General features: G+C 42.6%; 1 protein-coding gene across 1 annotated transcript in view; it reads right to left on the reverse strand.

Moving 5' to 3' along the window:
- Positions 1–19,720, reverse strand: part of PTPRO (protein tyrosine phosphatase receptor type O) — a 52,986-nt gene that overhangs the window by 5,207 nt on the left and 28,059 nt on the right. The window contains exons 7-11 of the mRNA XM_078783940.1: positions 15,484–15,519; positions 15,161–15,242; positions 7,867–7,957; positions 7,412–7,488; positions 5,788–5,922 (exon numbers count right to left, since the gene is read on the reverse strand). Coding sequence (XP_078640066.1) covers positions 5,788–5,922; positions 7,412–7,488; positions 7,867–7,957; positions 15,161–15,242; positions 15,484–15,519 — 421 coding nt within the window. The remainder of the gene's footprint in view (positions 1–5,787; positions 5,923–7,411; positions 7,489–7,866; positions 7,958–15,160; positions 15,243–15,483; positions 15,520–19,720) is intronic.

The following is a 19,720-nucleotide window of genomic DNA, read 5'->3' on the forward strand; positions in this document are numbered from 1 at the left end:
GGATACACCAGCTGAAAGGCTCATACAGGCAACTCCAAAGGGATACTCAACTTTATTGAAACAAGCAGAAACTGTCGAAAATGTTACTGTTGTGGAACGTATGAAGGAGGCTCAAAAGGAAGGAAAACTGAGGTACCACCAGAAGTGTAAAAATGATCTTAGTCAGAGAGCCTACTACACTCTATTTCAACCCATAGCATACAAAAGGTTTGACCCCCTAGAGTTGTTGGGGGTATCAAGCTGAGTAAAAAAAAGTATGTAAGATTGACCCCCCCTGCTGGAACTAGTCACCAGACCCCCCTAAAATGACCCCAATAATGGGTTATTTCAACACATCTCATACATGGACCAAATTTGGTTACAATATAGTGTCATGTCAGGACATTACAAAAATGTCAAATCTAACAACTTACCCTGCTGGAAAGGTGATGTTAGACCCCCCGCAAAGTACCCCCCAAAATGGGTTATTTCAACCCATCTCATACATGGACCAAATTTGGTCACAATATAGTGTCATGTTAGGACATTACAAAAACATCAAATCTAACAACTTACCCTGCTGGAAAGGTGATGTTAGACCCCCCGCAAAGTGCCCCCCCCTAAAAACGGGTTATTTCAACCCATCTCATACATGGACCAAATTTGGTCACAATATAGTGTCATGTCAGGACATTGCAAAAACATCAAATCTAACAACTTACCCTGCTGGAAAGGTGATGTTAGACCCCCCGCAAAGTGCCCCCCCCTAAAAACGGGTTATTTCAACCCATCTCATACATGGACCAAATTTGGTCACAATATAGTGTCATGTCAGGACATTGCAAAAACATCAAATCTAACAACTTACCCTGCTGGGTAGGTGATGTTAGACCCCCCCCCCCCGGCCCCAAAGTACCCCTGTTTCAAGCCATCGTTTACATGAACCAACTTCGGTCACAATCATGTCATCAGGATATTACAAATTATCAAATGTAACAACTTAACAGCTTAAGACATGTCTGTACATTGACATACATCATCATTTAATGCCCCTAGTTTAGTAAAAGTATGCAAATGACCTTGCTAGGCCCTCCTTGGTAATATTTTTTGTAAACTACGGAAGCCAATAGAGGACAACCAATAAAATATTGTTGATGCACTTATAATAGCATGACATGATCAAATATAATATAATAATAGAAGCCTGAATGAAACCAATCAGAGATGATTGACTTGTAGGCATACTATCCTAAATTTCATGAGCATTATATGGTCAAATAGCAAATACATTTTGTATTTAACTTTCACAGATACTGAACGAGCCCCTCCTTGAGGAACTGCATATTCTAGATTTTCCAGTTTTTAAGCAACATGCTTTCATATAGTAAGTATGGAAACTTAATCTGAAGAATTTATGTTTTCCTCTTGACATTCCCCTCTTCTTTTGGTTAATAATGATAACAAAGTTGATATTTGTTCCACATTAGAGGATATTAAAATGTTTAACAATCAAACATTATTTGAAATGCATTGGTTTGATAATTTAAAATGTTTAATCTTATTACAAAGATTAACTAATAAAGCTCAGAAGCCTCTTACAATGGAGATTAATAGTTAAATCAAACTTCTATACTTGTAGTTGTAACTTGTAGTGTGTATGCTGATTTCATTAACCAACACTTGTAGTGTATGCTACAAGTCATGTTTCGTTTATGTTTGAGTCTTGTGATAATAAATAGTAATCCTCATTGACTGATGGTGAGTTTATATATTTGAAGTATCATGTATTTTGTGTGTAGATTGTTTTGAGGAAGGGTCTAACATCACCCACCTTTTCCAGAAGGGTAACGTTAGATTTGTTATATTTGTACATCGTGACCAAATTTGGTTCGTATATGCAATAGGAGATTGCGGGGGGTCTAACATCACCTACCCAGCAGGGTAAGTTGTTAGATTTGATGTTTGTGTAATGTCCTGACATGACACTATATTGTAACCAAATTTGGTCCATGTATGAGATGGGTTGAAATAACCCGTTTTTAGGGGGGGGCACTTTGCAGGGGGTCTAACATCACCTTTCCAGCAGGGTAAGTTGTTAGATTTGATGTTTTTGTAATGTCCTAACATGACACTATATTGTGACCAAATTTGGTCCATGTATGAGATGGGTTGAAATAACCCATTTTGGGGGGTACTTTGCGGGGGGTCTAACATCACCTTTCCAGCAGGGTAAGTTGTTAGATTTGACATTTTTGTAATGTCCTGACATGACACTATATTGTAACCAAATTTGGTCCATGTATGAGATGGGTTGAAATAACCCATTATTGGGGTCATTTTAGGGGGGTCTGGTGACTAGTTCCAGCAGGGGGGGTCAATCTTACATACTTTTTTTTACTCAGCTTGATACCCCCAACAACTCTAGGGGGTCAAACCTTTTGTATGCTATGGGTTGAAATAGAGTGTAGTAGGCTCTCTGACTATCTGTACAACAACTTTGTTGCAACCACCAAGAAGTCAGCTCAAGCATCAACGGCAGAGAAAGAGTCATCAAAGTTGAAGAGAAGACGCACTACTTGTGAGTTCAGTTCATCAACTGGCTGCAGTTCTAGAAGATCACAGTCAGTTGACCTCCTGTATAAGGATGTATGCATTCTTTGCAACCAACCAGCCCAGCTCTACAAAAATAATCCAGCACAAGCTAGAAAGAAATACAGAGTGCCAGATAATTTGACTGCAGATACACTGAAGGCAAGCTTGCTGAAGACAGCACGGAGTCGCGGGGATGACTGGGGCACTGAAGTCACTGGACGCCTGGAAGGGATCAACGACTTGGTAGCAGAAGAAACACTGTACCATTTGCGATGCAAACTTATGTTTGCGAGAGGTGACAGTTTGTCCAAGACTGATGAGGAAGGAAAAAGGAAGAGAGGACAGAGGAGTATTGATGAGGAGCGAGAGGCAGTTTTTATTGAATTCTGCGAATGGTTAGACTCAGAATTAGAGCATGGGGTAATGAACATGGACCAAGTCCATGAAAAGCTGCAGGAGTTTGATCAGTCACCAGAGAAGAGCCTTTCTTATTCAAAGCATTGGCTAAAGATAAAACTTCTAGAGAAATACGAAGACACCTTGTATTTCACAACACAGGAAAGAAGGGCAGATGTACTCTGTCTCAAAGATGGCACCGACAATATTCTGCGAGGGCATCATGCTAATCTTGACCATGGAGATGAGAAGACTCAGATCATAAAGACGGCACTCAAGTTCATATCCAATGATATTGCCTTGATTGATTTAGGTCCAAAGTCATACCCCACCACACACAGTATGACTGACATCGATAGTCAGCTGACACTTGTTCCTGCAAGCCTTCAGATGTTCTTGAGACCGATTGTCAAGACAGACGAAAGAGTTGCCGTTTGGGGGCAGAATTTTATTAAGGCCTGTCGACCTCGGTCTGGAGTATTGCCACACCAAATAGGGCTTGCCATACAACTTGATCATAGATTTGGGTCAAAATGGATGCTCAACAAGTTCCACCGGCTGGGATACACTGAGTCTTACACGGAGACACAAAACTACAAATACTGCTTCCTTAATAGTAGGAGTGGAGATGATGTTCCAGATACTTCTGGCACTCTTGACACCATTGTGGAGGAAACCGATGAACAGATCAATGATGAGGTTGCGGTTGATGCTGCACTTGAGGATCAATCAGTGATGACAGCCAAAGTGCCAGCCAGTGAAAGTGAATTGTCAAGTAATGATCAGGTGGTCTTTATGGAGGTTGGGGAAACAAACAATGCAGTCACTCAGTTTGTTGGAGACAATATAGATTTAAACATTGTCTCTATTCACGGAAACACTCCCTTTCACTCAATGGGTTGGATCGAAGTCACCTCTCCGGCACCACCTTTGCCAGATCCACAGACAACAGCAGCTTTCCCCCGGGTGAAGTTGAAGGCACTCGACAAAGCTAAGATCCTGAGAGGAACTGAAGTAAAGATTATTCCATTTACGAACAGGAAACAGATAGGAACGAACGCGATCATGTTTCTCCCCCTCGCTGAGCTTTCCTCCTCCCTGGCTCATGATCAGCCACTCCTCACTCCAGGTGACACACTCTGGGCAGCGGGGTGGGTGATCAAAGCCAACGATCCTGAGTTCCCACACTCCAACTGGAATGGCTGGATGAAGAGACATAGACAATGACTGTTGATACTTCTGACATTGTGAATGAGAAATAACTCTTGAGTATTATATATGTATGTGAAATAAAAGCTACTTTGTGTGTAAATGTAAAAGTGAAAATATAAATGTTAATCAACTCAGAATCATGAAAAACCCTTATTTGACCCCTCATAAGTTACTTAAGGGCCGATTTAAAAAAATAAAAATTCTCGAAAATAATTTTTCGGTACCCGAATTCAACAGCTTTTTTTCTGGGTTTCCCACGGGAGTTGAACTTCAACATTTTAACACATGTTATTACACACCTTTACAAACATATTGGTGAAGAAATTTTTTGGTAACAATTTAGTTAACAGATTTGTGAAATATCTCATAAAATGCCCTTACTATAAGTATAATTGAAAGAACATGCTATGTTTGTTTTGGTCAATGGTAATAATGGGGATTAGTGTATAAAACAATAAGCAAATTGATAGATTAAGTTAACAGGGAGGAGGTTGTGGGAGATAAAGCACAGGCATGATGGGCCAAGCGTTACGGATTGTTGTGGTTCTCATCCACTGCAAACATTTTTGGTTGCATGTACTATTATTGTTATCGTTTAGGTGAAATAGAGATAACTGTTTTCAAAAGGTAAAAAAAAGTTAATGTTTTAAAAAGAAACCGGAAATCGGATCGGGAACCGGATGAAGAAGAGAAAGAAGAAGAAGAGGAAGAAGAGGCGGAGCAAGTGAGGTCGGAGAAGGAGCCGAGCTGCTTGGAGGTCTTGAGCAAACGCTGGTGAACGGGGGTCACTAGCGAACTTTGGGGTTTCCTGGGAGAGGGATTCCTGCGACAGAGTTGTTATCGCTGTGACAGATAAACCTGCGTGACAGGTTTTGCGGTTGATTCCGAAGAGAATCATTGGAGTGCCGTTACGTCTCGAGAATGGACCGTTGGCCATTTTGCCTCGCGCTGGATTTTCGCATCGTTCCAGGTTTTTCACCTCGCTTCAACCATTTCACCGCATCCAGACGTTAACCTGGTGTGTGTGTGTAACGTGGATTTTGAGTGTGAATTTGCGGTTCGCCGATTGGGAGCCGTTGAATGTCCATACCCGAAGGTGTGATTTCCCAGTCGCCTCTTGAGAGTACCTTTGCCCATCTTTGGCAGTGTGACTGTCAACCGAGCGGGATTCTGGTCTCGATACAACATCGTTCTGACGATCATTGGAGCGTGGATCGACTTTGCTTTGAAGCTGGGACAGAGACATTGGGAATGTTATTTTCGCTCACTTGGAGCACAGTGAGTTATTTTGTACGAAACTGATGGTACCATCATAGGAATGATATATTGGTTGTACAATTGATTAATATTGTTATTGTACTGTTATTCTAGTGTGACCTTAATACAATACTTGTTTGTTGGTAACAATTGGTGTGGTTTCACCATTGATCTTTGACACACAGAATAACACATCTTTCTGCCGTGACTCCTCTCGGGGCTCGGAGGTACAACGTGACCGGGGTTTGGGGAGGAGCACGTAACACAAGTGACCTTTGTCATGGAAGTCAGTATGAAGGCCATCCTTATCACTGATTCATATGAGATGAGTAGATTGGCAAAAGGTCTCACCCTTCCTCTTTCAACACACTGTGTTAGCATGACAATGATCTGCGTCTCCTGCTCCCACACCATCCTCCAGAAGTCTGCACATGTGTTGGGAAGTGGACCCTGAGCTGCGATGTACTCACGGGCTGTATGCAGACCCTGCATGTCACACACAGGGAGGTCATTTTGTATTCCCAGAGTTGTTATACAGATAAATATTAAATTTAAAATCCACTGCGAATGGAAAAAGCACAAATCCATTTGTGGTTATGATGTCATTCTGGTGCCTAAATAACTGAAAAGATCGTGAAACGTAAAGTTGTGGTTTTACTTGATGAAAAGAAACTTGCCCATCAAGAGTTTGCCAATCTCATGAGTTGTTTTCCACCTGAAAGGGAATTGTTTCTCTTCTCCTAAATAAGAATGGCACTCATGATGTCGTTTATAGCCAAATATGGTATAACAATGGGAATTTGATTTTTAGATTTGGTATGCCAAACTAACATTGAATCATTGTTGTGTCGTCCAGAAATATCAATTATATTCCTCAATAATAACTTCCGACATCACTTTTATGAAGTTTATCGATTGTTTTGGAACTTAAGTGAGAATGATGATTCTTCACAATTAAACCAACTATTCCGACTATCGCTTTCATAACGATTTAGTCCAGGAGTTGAATGGGAAAAATATGGTCTACCCACCACTAATTGCCACAGAATTTTTCTCACTTGTATTATGTTCCGACAGCATCCATAAACGACAATTCAAATGTCCACCAAGAAATAATTAGGGGAATATACAGTATATAATTTTTACTTTATTTAAAAAAACGCTTTCCCATGCCTCCTCACCCCTCCCCCCCTCCAAGTGCTCTCCCTCCCACAGATCTCCTGATGTCCCTGTTCTCTGCTGTTGTTCGTGTGTGCTTCCCTCTCTCTCCCCATCTTGTCTCCCGCTCCCTTTATTGTATGTTTTGTGTGTCCGTTTTTTTGTGATTAATGTTAGCTCTTACACGAGCCTCGATATTGTATACAAAAAAAAACAAACAAACAAAAAAAAACGCTATTTGCATGTATTAAGCGAAAAATGAGGTTTTTTTTCTTCCCACCAAACTATGACAATATGTATACCAAATGAAGGCTCTTGACCCCGACTATCCATAAATATCACTTTTAATCAATTAAATGTTATCAATCAATTAAATGGTCTCCTTCAACACACTAGACCTATTACTGCAACATCTGCAAAGCCATTACACTGTGAACAACCTGGGATTGGTGGTGCAACTGTGGACACATAGGCCCAGCATGGTGCAAAAAGAGGTTAGCTGCATTAGTTTGTTGAAAAAGTATTTACATTTTTTAATAAAATGTAATTTTTTTGTAAATGATTTTTTTTTTTAATGAGTTCCCCTAATAATTCCCCTAATTATTTTTTAGGAGACTTTCGATATGTCGTTTAGGGATGCTGTCGGAACATAATATAAGTAAAAAAATATTATGTTGCAATTAGTGGTGGGTCAAACCATTCAGCTCCTAGACTAATTGTGGAACACCATTGGGAGGGTTTGTTGGCGAGAAAAGATCACCGGGCCCATCATGCCTACATCACACCCCAACATGAAGGAAACATTGGAAAAGCTCACAGGTATGTAACTTGCATTGATGTAATCTGACCCTTCTACACCGTCCACAGTTGACAATTTCACCCGACTAAAGTCATCTGAAAAAAAATAAGAAAAACATTTAATGTGCAAATCTCAGGGGGCAGGTATTAAATGTGAATCTGCAATGGTTGTGCTGTATATATTTGATGTGGCATACACGTTTTGCAAACGGTTCCCAGCATGAACTGGACTTTTACAGATCTGTGAAAATTAATGAACAAGGTGCCCATTATAGTTTGGCCACCACAATAACCTAACCCAGCTATCTTGGTGAATGTGGTGAGGTCTCCTTGCCAGGTGTTCCAACAAGCAACAGACCATCAATTGTGAGGTGGTGTGTGCTGTCGGCCCAATGTGGAACATAGTCCAGCTTTGTTTACGGGATGCACTGACAAGTACTCGGCCTGGTCACCACACAAGCACAATCAACTCACATGGAAGGATGTTCGTGTAGCGGTTCTTGCCACAGTTGGCGGGCCGTTCCGCGACCTCATGAGAATAGGCTGCTCCGATGGGCCGTAGGACCTGCCCAACAACGATGTCCTCTTGGGTCAATTCATCGTGGAGTCAAACGAGACACTTTCAACACAGATTTTGTAACAATTATAGAAATAAAGCTCCAAATGGATTCGGCAACCATTTTTCTTCACCACTAACACATTCATTACTACTTTTATATCCCCCTCATCCATCCAGTAAGTTTCACAGTAGGATGTTTGTGTGTCGAGTCGAATCGTTTCTCCACATATGTTGTTTTTGTCCACCAGGTTCGATTTACTTGTGTGTGAAATTTCAGCTTGATTGGTGAATATTTAGAGGTCGCCCCATACTAAAAATTTCATTATCAATAATTTTTGCGCCTGTCTCTCTTATTCCTTGGTGGAGGAAGTGTAAACGATTCATTTCAAGCTCCTGGACCAACACACCATGCTTGATGGATGGGGAAAGGGATTTATGCATTGAAGATATACTTTTTCCAAGCTCAATTCAAGCTGACACCACGAGAAGCCAGGAGCATAACTGATTTGGCTCTGTTTGTGAGTCTCATTTAAATCAGGCAGTGGAACGACCCTTGGAATTTGAGCCCCCTACAATGACATTCACCTTCTGTCTGTCCTCAAGACTTACCCCAATCAGATTGTGGCCAGCAAAGCGTCCATGGCCTTTTGCAGACATATTTGGTTTCTCTCCAAGCACCGAGTTGCCCTAGCCCTTTTCGACGACAGAGTGACCACGGAGACAAAAGAAAGGATGGTCCGGAACCTACAATGTTCGCAGTTACTCGGTCTTCCTCGACATCTAGAGATTACAAATGAAGTGGAAGACCTTGTGACAAAAAGGACCAGTTCCTTCTTTGATGTCTTGATGGAAGGGGGAAAAGCGAAATCTCAATCTTTTCTGAAGAACCCCCTTCCCCCACGGACAGTGGACTGACGATACTTTTTGCAATTAACTTCGGGATCGGTCCTCTCAGATGAAAGTAGTAAACGACACGGCGGAACTGGGAATTAACCTGATCCAAAAATACGAGACACTGACGAAAGACGAAGAACATAAACAGTTCCTTCTTTGAGTGGTGGTAAATCACAGAAAAAAAGCTCCCCACTCCATCAAAGGCAGCTCAGTCATAGTTTTTCAAGCGAATGATTGTTTTATGCTATGCGGGTCCTCTGATTTATGAGTGCAACATGGGGCGACCCCTAAATATTGTTTTTTTGTGAAACATTTTTCGTGTTCTTTTCATTTACGTATAAACGAATAAAAATAACCTTGTGGAAAAAGGAAATTTGTTCCTTTGCTTTTTTAGGACCACCCAAATATATATATATATATATATATATATATATATATATATATATATATATATATATATATATATATATATATATATCCAATAAATCCATTTTATAGTTCGCCAGCTTATAGTTTTGTCTTAAAAACTCAACGTTTCGGCCAGTGGCCAGCAACCAGGCATGCACTGGGCCTCCACTAGCCTTTGTCAAAAGCAATTTCCTTGTTTACCTTTTCCCAGATATACCTGGGGAAGGGGGTGGGCCTATTATATATATACAGTATATATATATACGAGGTGTGTTCAAAAAGTATCCGACCTTTGTTCATAAAAAATACTCGTATCCAGATACAACAAACTTACACTAATCTCCTTCAAAGTAGTCCCCTTGGGCTGCCACACACTTCTCCCAACGGTTCTGCCACTGTCGGAAGCAGCGCTGGAACGCCTCTTTTGGGATGGCGCGCAGCTGGTCCGTCGCATTCCGCATGATGTCTTCTCTGGACTGAAATCTGGTCCCTTTCAGGGGCATTTTCAGCTTGGAGAAAAGCCAGAAGTCACACGGAGCCATGTCGGGAGAGTAGGGAGCCTGACAAAGCACAGGTGTGTTGTGTTTGGCCAAGAAACTCTGTATCAAATGTGAAGAATGGGCGGGTGCGTTATCGTGATGGAGCTGCCAATTGCCCGCTGCCCACAGGTCCGGCCGTTTGCGTCGCACAGCATCACGAAGGCGACGCAGAACCTCTTGGTAATACTCCTTGGTGATGGTTGTGCCGTGTGGTGCGTACTCGTGATGAACCACGCCACTGGAGTCGAAGAAGACGGTCAGCATGACTTTGACATTGCTGCGGACCTGCCTTGCTTTTTTTGGCCTTGGGGATGTTGGATGCTTCCATTGTGATGACTGCAACTTGGTTTCTGGGTCGTACCCATAAACCCAGGACTCATCGCCAGTGATCACTGTGTTGAGGAAGCTGGGATCGCTGTTCACAGTCTCCAGCATGTCCTGTGCGATCTCCAAACGGAGTTGCTTCTGCTCAATCGTTAGCAGCTTTGGTACGAACTTCGCTGAGATTCTCCTGAAGCCCAAATCCTCCTTCATAATGGAATGAACGGATCCAATGCTGACACCCACCTCGTCTGCAAGTTCTCTGATCGTGATTCGACGATCCTGCATCACCAGGGTCCTCAATTGGTCAATGACGATCTCATTTCGGGATGTTGAGGGCCTACCCGAACGTGCTTCACTCTCCACTGATGTGCGGCCATCTTTGAAGCGGTTGTACCACTCCTTTATCTGTGTGGTGCTCATTGCTTCGTCCCCGAAGGCCTGTTGAATCTTGCGGATCGTTTCCACTTGGGAATCGCCAAGCTTTACACAAAATTTGATGCAGTAGCGTTGTTCAAGTTTTTCCGTCATTTTGTCAAAAACGAAAATCCGACGGCGCTCACTTACACTTCCTCACTCATCGGCGGTCTGCCGTCGAATGACAGCTTCTGCAGGTGGGAAAAAATTCACGCGTGCGCATTAGGATCGCCTACATACGTGCACCAATCAACGCCTCCCTAGCTTCATTTGTTTACGCTTGACAAATTAAGGTCGCATACTTTTTGAACACACCTCGTATATATATATATATATATATGTATATATATATATATATATATATATATATATATACTCGTATCCAGATACAACAAACTTACACTAATCTCCTTCAAAGTAGATCACATATATATATATATATATATATATATATATATATATATATCTATATATATCTATATATATATATATATATATATATATATATATATATATACATATATATATATATATATACATATATATATATACATACATATATATATATAACTGTGAGAAATAGTAGAAACTCCACAGTACGAGCAGGGCGTCTCATTTGAATTAAATAAATAATCGGGAGATTAAATCAGACGCGGACGTAGCTGCAGGACGGTCGATCTTTAATTTTCGACAAGCTTTCGACCAACAAAGGTCTTCTTCTTAGTCTACAGAAACAACAGGCATGTATATCAGACAAGTATGTATATTGATATGTGTGTAAGATGTGTGATATGTGTAGAAAATGCATACAAAAGGAAGAGCCACACTAAAGCTCACTCACAGTCCCCAAGTTCAGCGGAAGTGAAGCGCAGCTTACAGTTACCGTACGCGTTACAGTTGGTGCACGTGCATATACAAATATAGAGAGCACTGGAGTTTTGTAGTTCTAGCACTGGACAAAAATTCCCCATCACCTCCGATATGAACTGCAAATCTACATGGGTCATATACCTAATCACTTGCCAAAAGTGCACCAAACAATATGTTGGAAAAACTGAGAATACACTCGACACACGATTTAATAACACCCGGTCAGAAATCAATAACTTCCACACCAGTCAGGGCAAATCTCTACCTTACACGATACACTTTAATCAACCGGATCACTCTATAAATGACATTCCAATCTCTGCCATTGAATTAATTACAAATCGATCACACACCACGATTCTGAAACGTGAGTCCTTTGGGATACATAAACTTCGGACAAAAATCCCTCATGGCATAAATTTTGATGATTAAAGAATGTTCCGACATCAACCCAATCAAATCATTAACCGTAACCCATTCATTCATTCACTCATTCATTCATTCATTCTACCTTTATATGTCATTTATTTATATATATATATATATATATATATATATATATATATATATATATATATATATATATATATATATATATATATATATATATATATATATATATATATAAAAATAAATATATAAATATATTATATGACTATAAATGGTATATGAATATATGCTTGTGTGTTTATGTCTGTATGTATCTCTATATTTGTATATGCACGTGCACCAACTGCAACGCGAACGGTAACTGTAAGCTGCGCTTCACTTCCGCTGAACTTGGGGTGAGCTTTAGCGTGGCTCTTCCTTTTGTATGCATTTTCTACACATATCACACATCTTACATACATATCACTACACATACTTGTCTGATATACATGCCTGTTGTTTCTGTAGACTAAGAAGAAGACCTTTGTTGGTCGAAAGCTTGTCGAAAATTAAATATCGACCGTCCTGCAGCTTCGTCCGCGTCTGATTTAATCTCCCGATTATTTATTTAATGCAAATGAGATGCCCTGCTCAAACTGTGGAGTTTCTACTATTTCTCACAGTTATATATATATATGTGTATATATATATATATATATATATATATATATATATATATATATATATATATATATATATATATGTATGTATGTATACATATATATATGTATATATATATATATATATGTATATATATATATATATATATATATATATATATATATATATATATATATATATATATATATATATATATATATTATATATATTGTTACGGACCGCGGATTAGGATGTTATTTACCGAGCGGTGGTATTACCGCGGCCGAACAGTGCTTCCCCATTTCTTCCCGACTCACCCGATTCACCCAGACGTTGGCCAAATCGCGCTATGCTAAATCAATGATGGAAAGGACACGACGACTGGGATAGATGAAACGACGCAAGGGGTACAGTTCTCAAGACCTCTGGAGGAGGGTATAATTACAGTGGTGGAGAAAAGGGGGTAGATTACAAGGCAGAGTGAGGTAAAGACACAGAAGAGATGGGCACTTAAATACCGTCTTATCTTATCCCTGACAGACCACGGACAAACGGACAAGGTAGACTTACACAGGGATTGATGGCAGGAAGGGACAGGTAGGTCGATAGCACAAGGTGCACCTTGGCTCGGGGACAGGATAAAGCACGGTCCAAAAGATGCAGGGAGGCCTCACAGCGCTCGGAGGTGGTCTTGCTTGCTCCAAGCTCAGCGCGCATCTGACGTCACCTCCCTCTCACTGCGCCTGCTCAGCGGGGAGTGACACACCCTCGGCTGGTTGGTTCCGCCCCACTGGGGCCGGTCCGCCGCTTCCATTGGGTGCGGGGGTTACCGGGCTCTGCCCTTGACGAGGAGCTGACAGGGAGCCCCTGTTTGGTAACCCCGTCGAGCACATGTTCGATGGCGGCTCGTTGGGAAGGCCTGGTGCCCTCCCATCACCCCTACCAACCAAGCCGGAGTGAGGACGCGCACTCCCCGCACGCTGTTGTTGTAGTTGTTGTTGTTGTTGTAGTTTCATGAGGAAGATGGGAGGAGGTATGGGGAGGTCCTAAACTTACTACTGGTGACATACAATCACATTCTGGTGCAACGAAGAGTCAGAATTAATGGAAACGAGTCCTTAACTGACATAGACTAAGAATAACTAGCAAGATGTCCTATAGTTGTCTACGTGAGATGCGGTGAACCTGGGCACGACATTTAATGGGGGAAAAAGGGGAAGGTCGGTTCTACAGAGTGTTGTTTACAGACAATGGGACTAGGGAATGGGGGATTGGGGAGAGTTGGGGAGTATTGGGGAAATAGGGGAATATTTACAAGCGGATATGGATGGAGGCCAAATCCCATATCCGCAACAATATATATATTGTTGCGGTTTTGAATTTTGTACAATAAAGGTTAAATTTCCCCCTCATAGTTAGTCACACAAACAACACGTAGCCTCGCGATAGTTCAGTTACTTCTGAGTATTTGTGAGCATAGTCCTTTTCCTGTGTTAGTCTTGCATTGAGTAGAATAATGAGAGTAGGTCCTCCATTGCCTTACGCCGCCTCCATTGCCTTATGCCGCCTTCCGCCTCCTTATGCTGCCTTTGGCTTTTTGGCGCGAATTAGCACGAGGCAGGCCTGGCAAATCGAGCAGGGACCGAATGAGGGCAGTGGAGAAGCTGACGGTAAGCACGAGCCGCCAATCACGGCTCGAAGGGAGTGGCTGCGGCAATGCGTCACAGGGTGTGGTTGGAACATTCGAGAAGGCTAAGGGCATGGCAATAAAACCCGTTGCGCGAAGCCCCCACAGCAGTTCGGTGAGTTATGAGCTGGGTGATGAGCTTGAGCAGTTCTGCGAAGGGAGGCGCTTGATGAGAGTTATGAGTTCTGGGAAAAGACGCGCATGAACCAAGCTATAAGCGCTCTTACCAAATTGGACGCTCGGTTCAGCTTGGGGCCGAGCCTCCATTGGGTTACGCGAGTGATAGCGCGCTGGTAACTAAACGCGCTGTGGGAAACCGCGAAGCCGCTGAGAGACGCGTACATTTCCCTCCTGCCTCATCTGCCCCTTTGTTCGAGAGACGCGCTACGAGGATCCTTTCCACCACTTGCTTGCCTTCATCAACGGGACGTGCTGTGACCGTGGAGAGCCACGCCAGGTGACGCCGCCGTTCCTGGACGACCAAGGCAGTGCGGGAACATCATCCTGCCTGCATTTCCCCTTTGTGAGTGTGATCGGGCCCGTGTCTGGGCTTAAGCATACGACTGTATAAGGCTGCTCTGTGTCTGCTTTCTACCGAATTGTACATATAAGTGTAAATAATAATTAAACCTGAAATTTCTTTATTCGACCGTTTCGTCCCTTCCATCATTGACTAAGCGTGGTACGAATAGAACCGCTCGAATCGGGTTCCAATACCAACGGTAACTGCACGGGCCACGTGGTACGCAATCTGCTCGGTGTACCCAAATTACACGTGGCTCGTGCGAGGCTTGGTTCCCCGCTTCCGTGGCAGCGCAGGTATTTAGGTACGTGCGAGACTTGTCCCGAAACCCTACCCTGCGTTTGCCCGGAAGGGGCGTTTCAAGTCTCGGTTACGCTGGCCCAGAAAGAACAAAGGGCTTAATCTCCCCTTGGTAAGGGTAGGAAGGGCGGCGGAAAACATATATGTGTGTGTGTGTGTTTATTTTTTATTTTTTATTTTTATTTTTTGAGGAAGGACAAGGACCCGCAGCCATGACTTACTTCGTATTCCAAGGAAAACTTCTGTCCAGCATCTTGTGACATTTCCAGTACGTATTTCCCGAAATCATCCATCGATACCGGACTGCACAGATGCACACTGAGCATAGACATCGCAATAGTGGGGTGGGGGTGGTTTAGTGGGTTTGATCAGGGTGAGTTGTTACAAAAGCTGTCAGTGAATACACCTGTAAATCACATTTGATCCCTTCAACCTCCTCACAATCCAGCCATTTCCCATCAGCAAGAGTAAACGTTTTCAAAAATTTCATTTTTTGGATGTTCAAAGGTGAAATAGTGAAGGATCAGCAAATCAATGTGCTTACTTCATCACTTGCTTCCTTCTTCCAAACAGCTTTCCCCTGCACAACGCGCCAGGTAAGCAACAACAAAAAGCAACTTTTATCTCTGCGTAATATATACATGTATGACGTATGTAGGGCGTATCAAGAATATGCATTCATACATTATGTGTGCAAGGTTCACTCAGTGTATTTGTGCATGCTCTTTCATGTAATGAGAAAAAATATACTTTGATCCACACTCATTATCTTGACATGCTCATGTGAACATGTGTATATATTTGATGATATTTTGAAAAACTAACTTTTTGTGTACATACAGTACGTACATATTGTTACGGGAATGGCTTAAGGGGTGAAATGGGAATCGTTTATCATATTTATTTCATAGTACATGTTCAGCATAAGCAATGGACCTTCTGCTCTCTGCGCCCAAGTTCGATTCCCATGGAGCTCTGGTCCTGCAGCTCTCTTGGCAAGGTTTATAGCTGTCCGTGGTGTGCTATGGGCAATGCCCCGCCAAACCGCACGCCGGAACGTCTCGATACCAAAATCAGGCGTGAGCAAAGCCCACTCACCCCCACGTTATTTTGTGTCCCGTTTTCTTCCTCTTTCTGTCCTGTCACCCATGTGAGAAAGAGGCCTTAAACATGAAATTAATCGTCAGGGTGAGTTAATGATTTATTATTTTGTGACTTTTTTTTTCCACCTGTCATGTTCTTTCTCTTCTCTCACACCCCTATTTATTTATTGTAATAAATAATTTGTTAATGCGAACCGATCTTGTGGTCAACTGAGGAAAAGGGGGCTCTGCAGCACATCACTTAATTGGGCAATTAAAGTCACATATGGGAACAATTGAAAATCGGCTTTCAAAAGTGGCATTAGTTCAAACCAAACTGTCTCCAAATTTGGGAGGGCAACTTTGGAAGAACATGGTTTTTAAACCAACGTCTGGCAGCAAATTATGGGCAGACGTGGTGAACTATTCGTCCGCTAATCGCCCGGCGGTTCATCGGCGGTATTAGAGACCCTGCGACCGTCACATTATTACATGCACAAAACACACATACATATATACCTGCGTAAAACGAGGCTGTTACTGAAAACATATATCACCCCGAGAAACAAAATCAAAGCCAAAACCAACTAGCAGTACCAGTGTTCTAATACAGCTGCGGAATAATAAACTGGCCACAAACGGAAATCAACAAACAAGATATCAAAACAAGGAAACTCCTCACCATCCACAAAATGTTCTACAAAAATCAATGCATCTTGACAGTGTAGCTGCCAAGAGGAGAAGGAGGTAGTGGCCCGAGGCAACTCGACTGGGTGCACAAAATGACAACTGTAGGATTGGCCGAATACGTAAAAGGTTCAACAGACACCAGAATCCAATTTGTAAGCAAACACGAAGACAGAAAGCCGGAGATGGTAGCCCTAACCCTTTTACAACTGATAGAACCACCGTTAGAGGCCATTTCCCCCCCCCACAGAGCAGAGGTTGGCCTTTTTGGGGCACCATGGTCCCATTTTTTGAAGCGATGTTTTATGGCCGGATGCCCTTCCTGCTGCCAACCCTGTTAGTCACCTCTTGCGACACACAGGGAATTACCAGTGAACTGGTACTCAACTTGCCGACCTCGGAAGGATAACAGGCTGAGTCAACTCCCCTGGTGATAATTCAGCGATCAACCGGGATTCGAACCCAGGATCCTAGGATCCAAAGCTAGCACCCGAACCACTAATCCAACACCAGGCTTCCTTTTACAACTCATAAAAGCAAAAAAATTCCAAAGACAGGTGCAAATGGAATATGACGCATATGAAACCGAAACAGCAACAAATACAGTCCAACGATTGCAAAAAAAGACCAAAAAAAACCTAAAATGAAATAGCAACAGATATACAACACCCACTGGGACCCCAGAACAACAAAAGAGCAGGACGGTATTTAAAAAAAAAGGAGTTCGACAAATTGGGCATAGACAAAGAAGACTCTTTTGAATGGCAGAAGAAGCGGTCAGATCAACTGGGATGGAGAATGAATCATTATAAATGTCCAAGACCAAGGACACTACACCAATGGCTTTAAGAAAATGGCAGGATTGAGTCAATCGGACAAGTGTAGGTTCTACTAGGTAGAAACAGAAAGTACGAGTCACCTCCTATCAGGATGTAAAAAACTCATGCCAGAACAGCTGTACACCCAAAGGCACAACAAAGTATGTTGTGTAATCCACTGGCACATCTGCAAAAGTCTCAACATACCAGTTCCAGAAAAGTACTGAGCTACAAAAATGGAAAGAAGCCATTGCAATGTAGTGACACAATATTAAATATGTAATGATCCATGTAAGAGTGCCCTTTTGCTATTAACAGCAGGAGGACTGTAGGACAGAGAGTTGAGGTTTGGAGGGGGGGGGGGGGGGGATCAATGATGGGATAGAGTTGGGTGGGAGAGGTTGAGACTTTAGGGGGAGAATTTGCTTTTTCTGGAGGGGAAGGGAGAGGTTGAGGACTTTTTGGTGGGGGCAGGGGGAGGGCGAAGGTTGACGTCTTTCAGGGGCACTGAGGAGTTGTGGTGGGGAAGGGGTTTGAAGGTTTCAGACTGGAAGGGAGAGTTATAAGACCTGGGGTTTGGGAAGGAGAGATTGATGACTTGGATTTGAAAGGGGGGGCGGGGGGGGGGGAATTGTGGACTTCGGGTTTGGAAGGGGAAGGTTTAGGACTTGGGGTTTAGGAAGGAGGCTGGATGACTTCAGGTTTGGGAGGGGTGATTGATGACGGGGCTTGTGATGGGTGAGTAGTTGAGGATTTAGAGTCGCATCTTACATTGTGTGGATGTTCCTCAGGTATACCTGCTACTATAAAATGTTTTCTGCCACAGATTCTGTTCTTTGTTTTTGGGTGAAACACAATCCTCCAGGCTCCTACTTGTCTTTGTCTCCAAGCCTCAGAATAAATAACCTTTCCATTTTAGACATTCTTTCTTTTTATAACAATGATGCGCTTCAACTTGGCTTTCGTAACAGCAAGGAAACTACTTTCTTTTAAATTAAAAACACTAATAATATCACCCAGAAAACACTTTCCATTTATACACGTTTCTACGGCCACAAAACAACCAAAAGATTGAAGTTATATCGTAAAAAGTAACTTGGTTTAACGAGGTGATGTTGTGTTCATTCATTCGCACACTTACTGTATCAACGCCATCAACATTAATAACTACGTAATCCCCCCTTCCCAAGCCCTCTCCCTCCCACAGATCTCCCTGCTCTCAAATGTTGTTGTTGTGTGCTTCCCCTCTCTCCCCATCTTGTCTCCCGCTCCCTTTATTTTGTCTTATGTGTCCGTTTTTTTTTGTGATTAATGTTAGCTCTTACAAGAGCCTTGATCTTGTATCCCCAAAAAAAAAAAAATTAAGTCGTTTTTATTTAATCGATGTTCATTAATAATAATAATAATTCATTTATTTTGTATAGCGCTTTTCATGAAGCCCAAAGGCACTTTGACAGAGTGCAAAACATAATGCATAACAAAACATGAAAACAACAATTGCAAAAAGACAAGAATCAATAGGGAAATATTTAAAGCAAAAGGAGGGAGAAAGAGAAGTGATAGTCAGGGGTTAAATGCTGTGGGTTGAATGTTGAATGCAGTGCTGAACAGGTGGGTCTTGAGTGATGTTTTGAATGTGGTGAGTGAGGAGGAGTCTCTGATGGTGTGAGGTGTGAGTTCCAGAGGGTGGGAGCAGCGATGGAGAAGGCCCTGTCCCCCCAGGATCTGAATTTGGTCCGGATGGGGGGGGGGTCAGGAGGTTGGTACCAGCAGAGCGGAGATTGCGGGTGGGAGTGTGTCTGGAGAGGAGGTCAGCCAGGTAGGATGGGGCCAGGTTATGGAGGGCTTTGTAGGTCAAGAGGAGGATTTTGTACTGGATTCTCTGGGAGATGGGGAGCCAGTGAAGCTTGTAAAGGACGGGGGTGATGTGGTCACGGGTCCGGGAATGGGTGAGTAGACGGGCAGCGGAGTTCTGAATGTATTGGAGTTTATTGGTGATTGTTGAGGGTGAACCATAGAGGAGGCTATTGCAGTAGTTCAGATGGGAGGTGATGAAGGCGTGGATGAGGGTTTCTGCAGCCGTGGAGGAGAGGGATGAGCGGAGACGGGCGATGTTTTTCAGGTGAAAGAAGGCTGTCTTTGTGATCTGTTTAGTGTATTTGTCGAAGGAGAGGGTTTGGTCAAAGATGACGCC

The sequence above is a fragment of the Myxine glutinosa genome, chromosome 8 (assembly GCF_964187855.1).
Source record: "Myxine glutinosa chromosome 8, kmMyxGlut1.1, whole genome shotgun sequence".
Taxonomy (NCBI): domain Eukaryota; kingdom Metazoa; phylum Chordata; class Myxini; order Myxiniformes; family Myxinidae; genus Myxine; species Myxine glutinosa.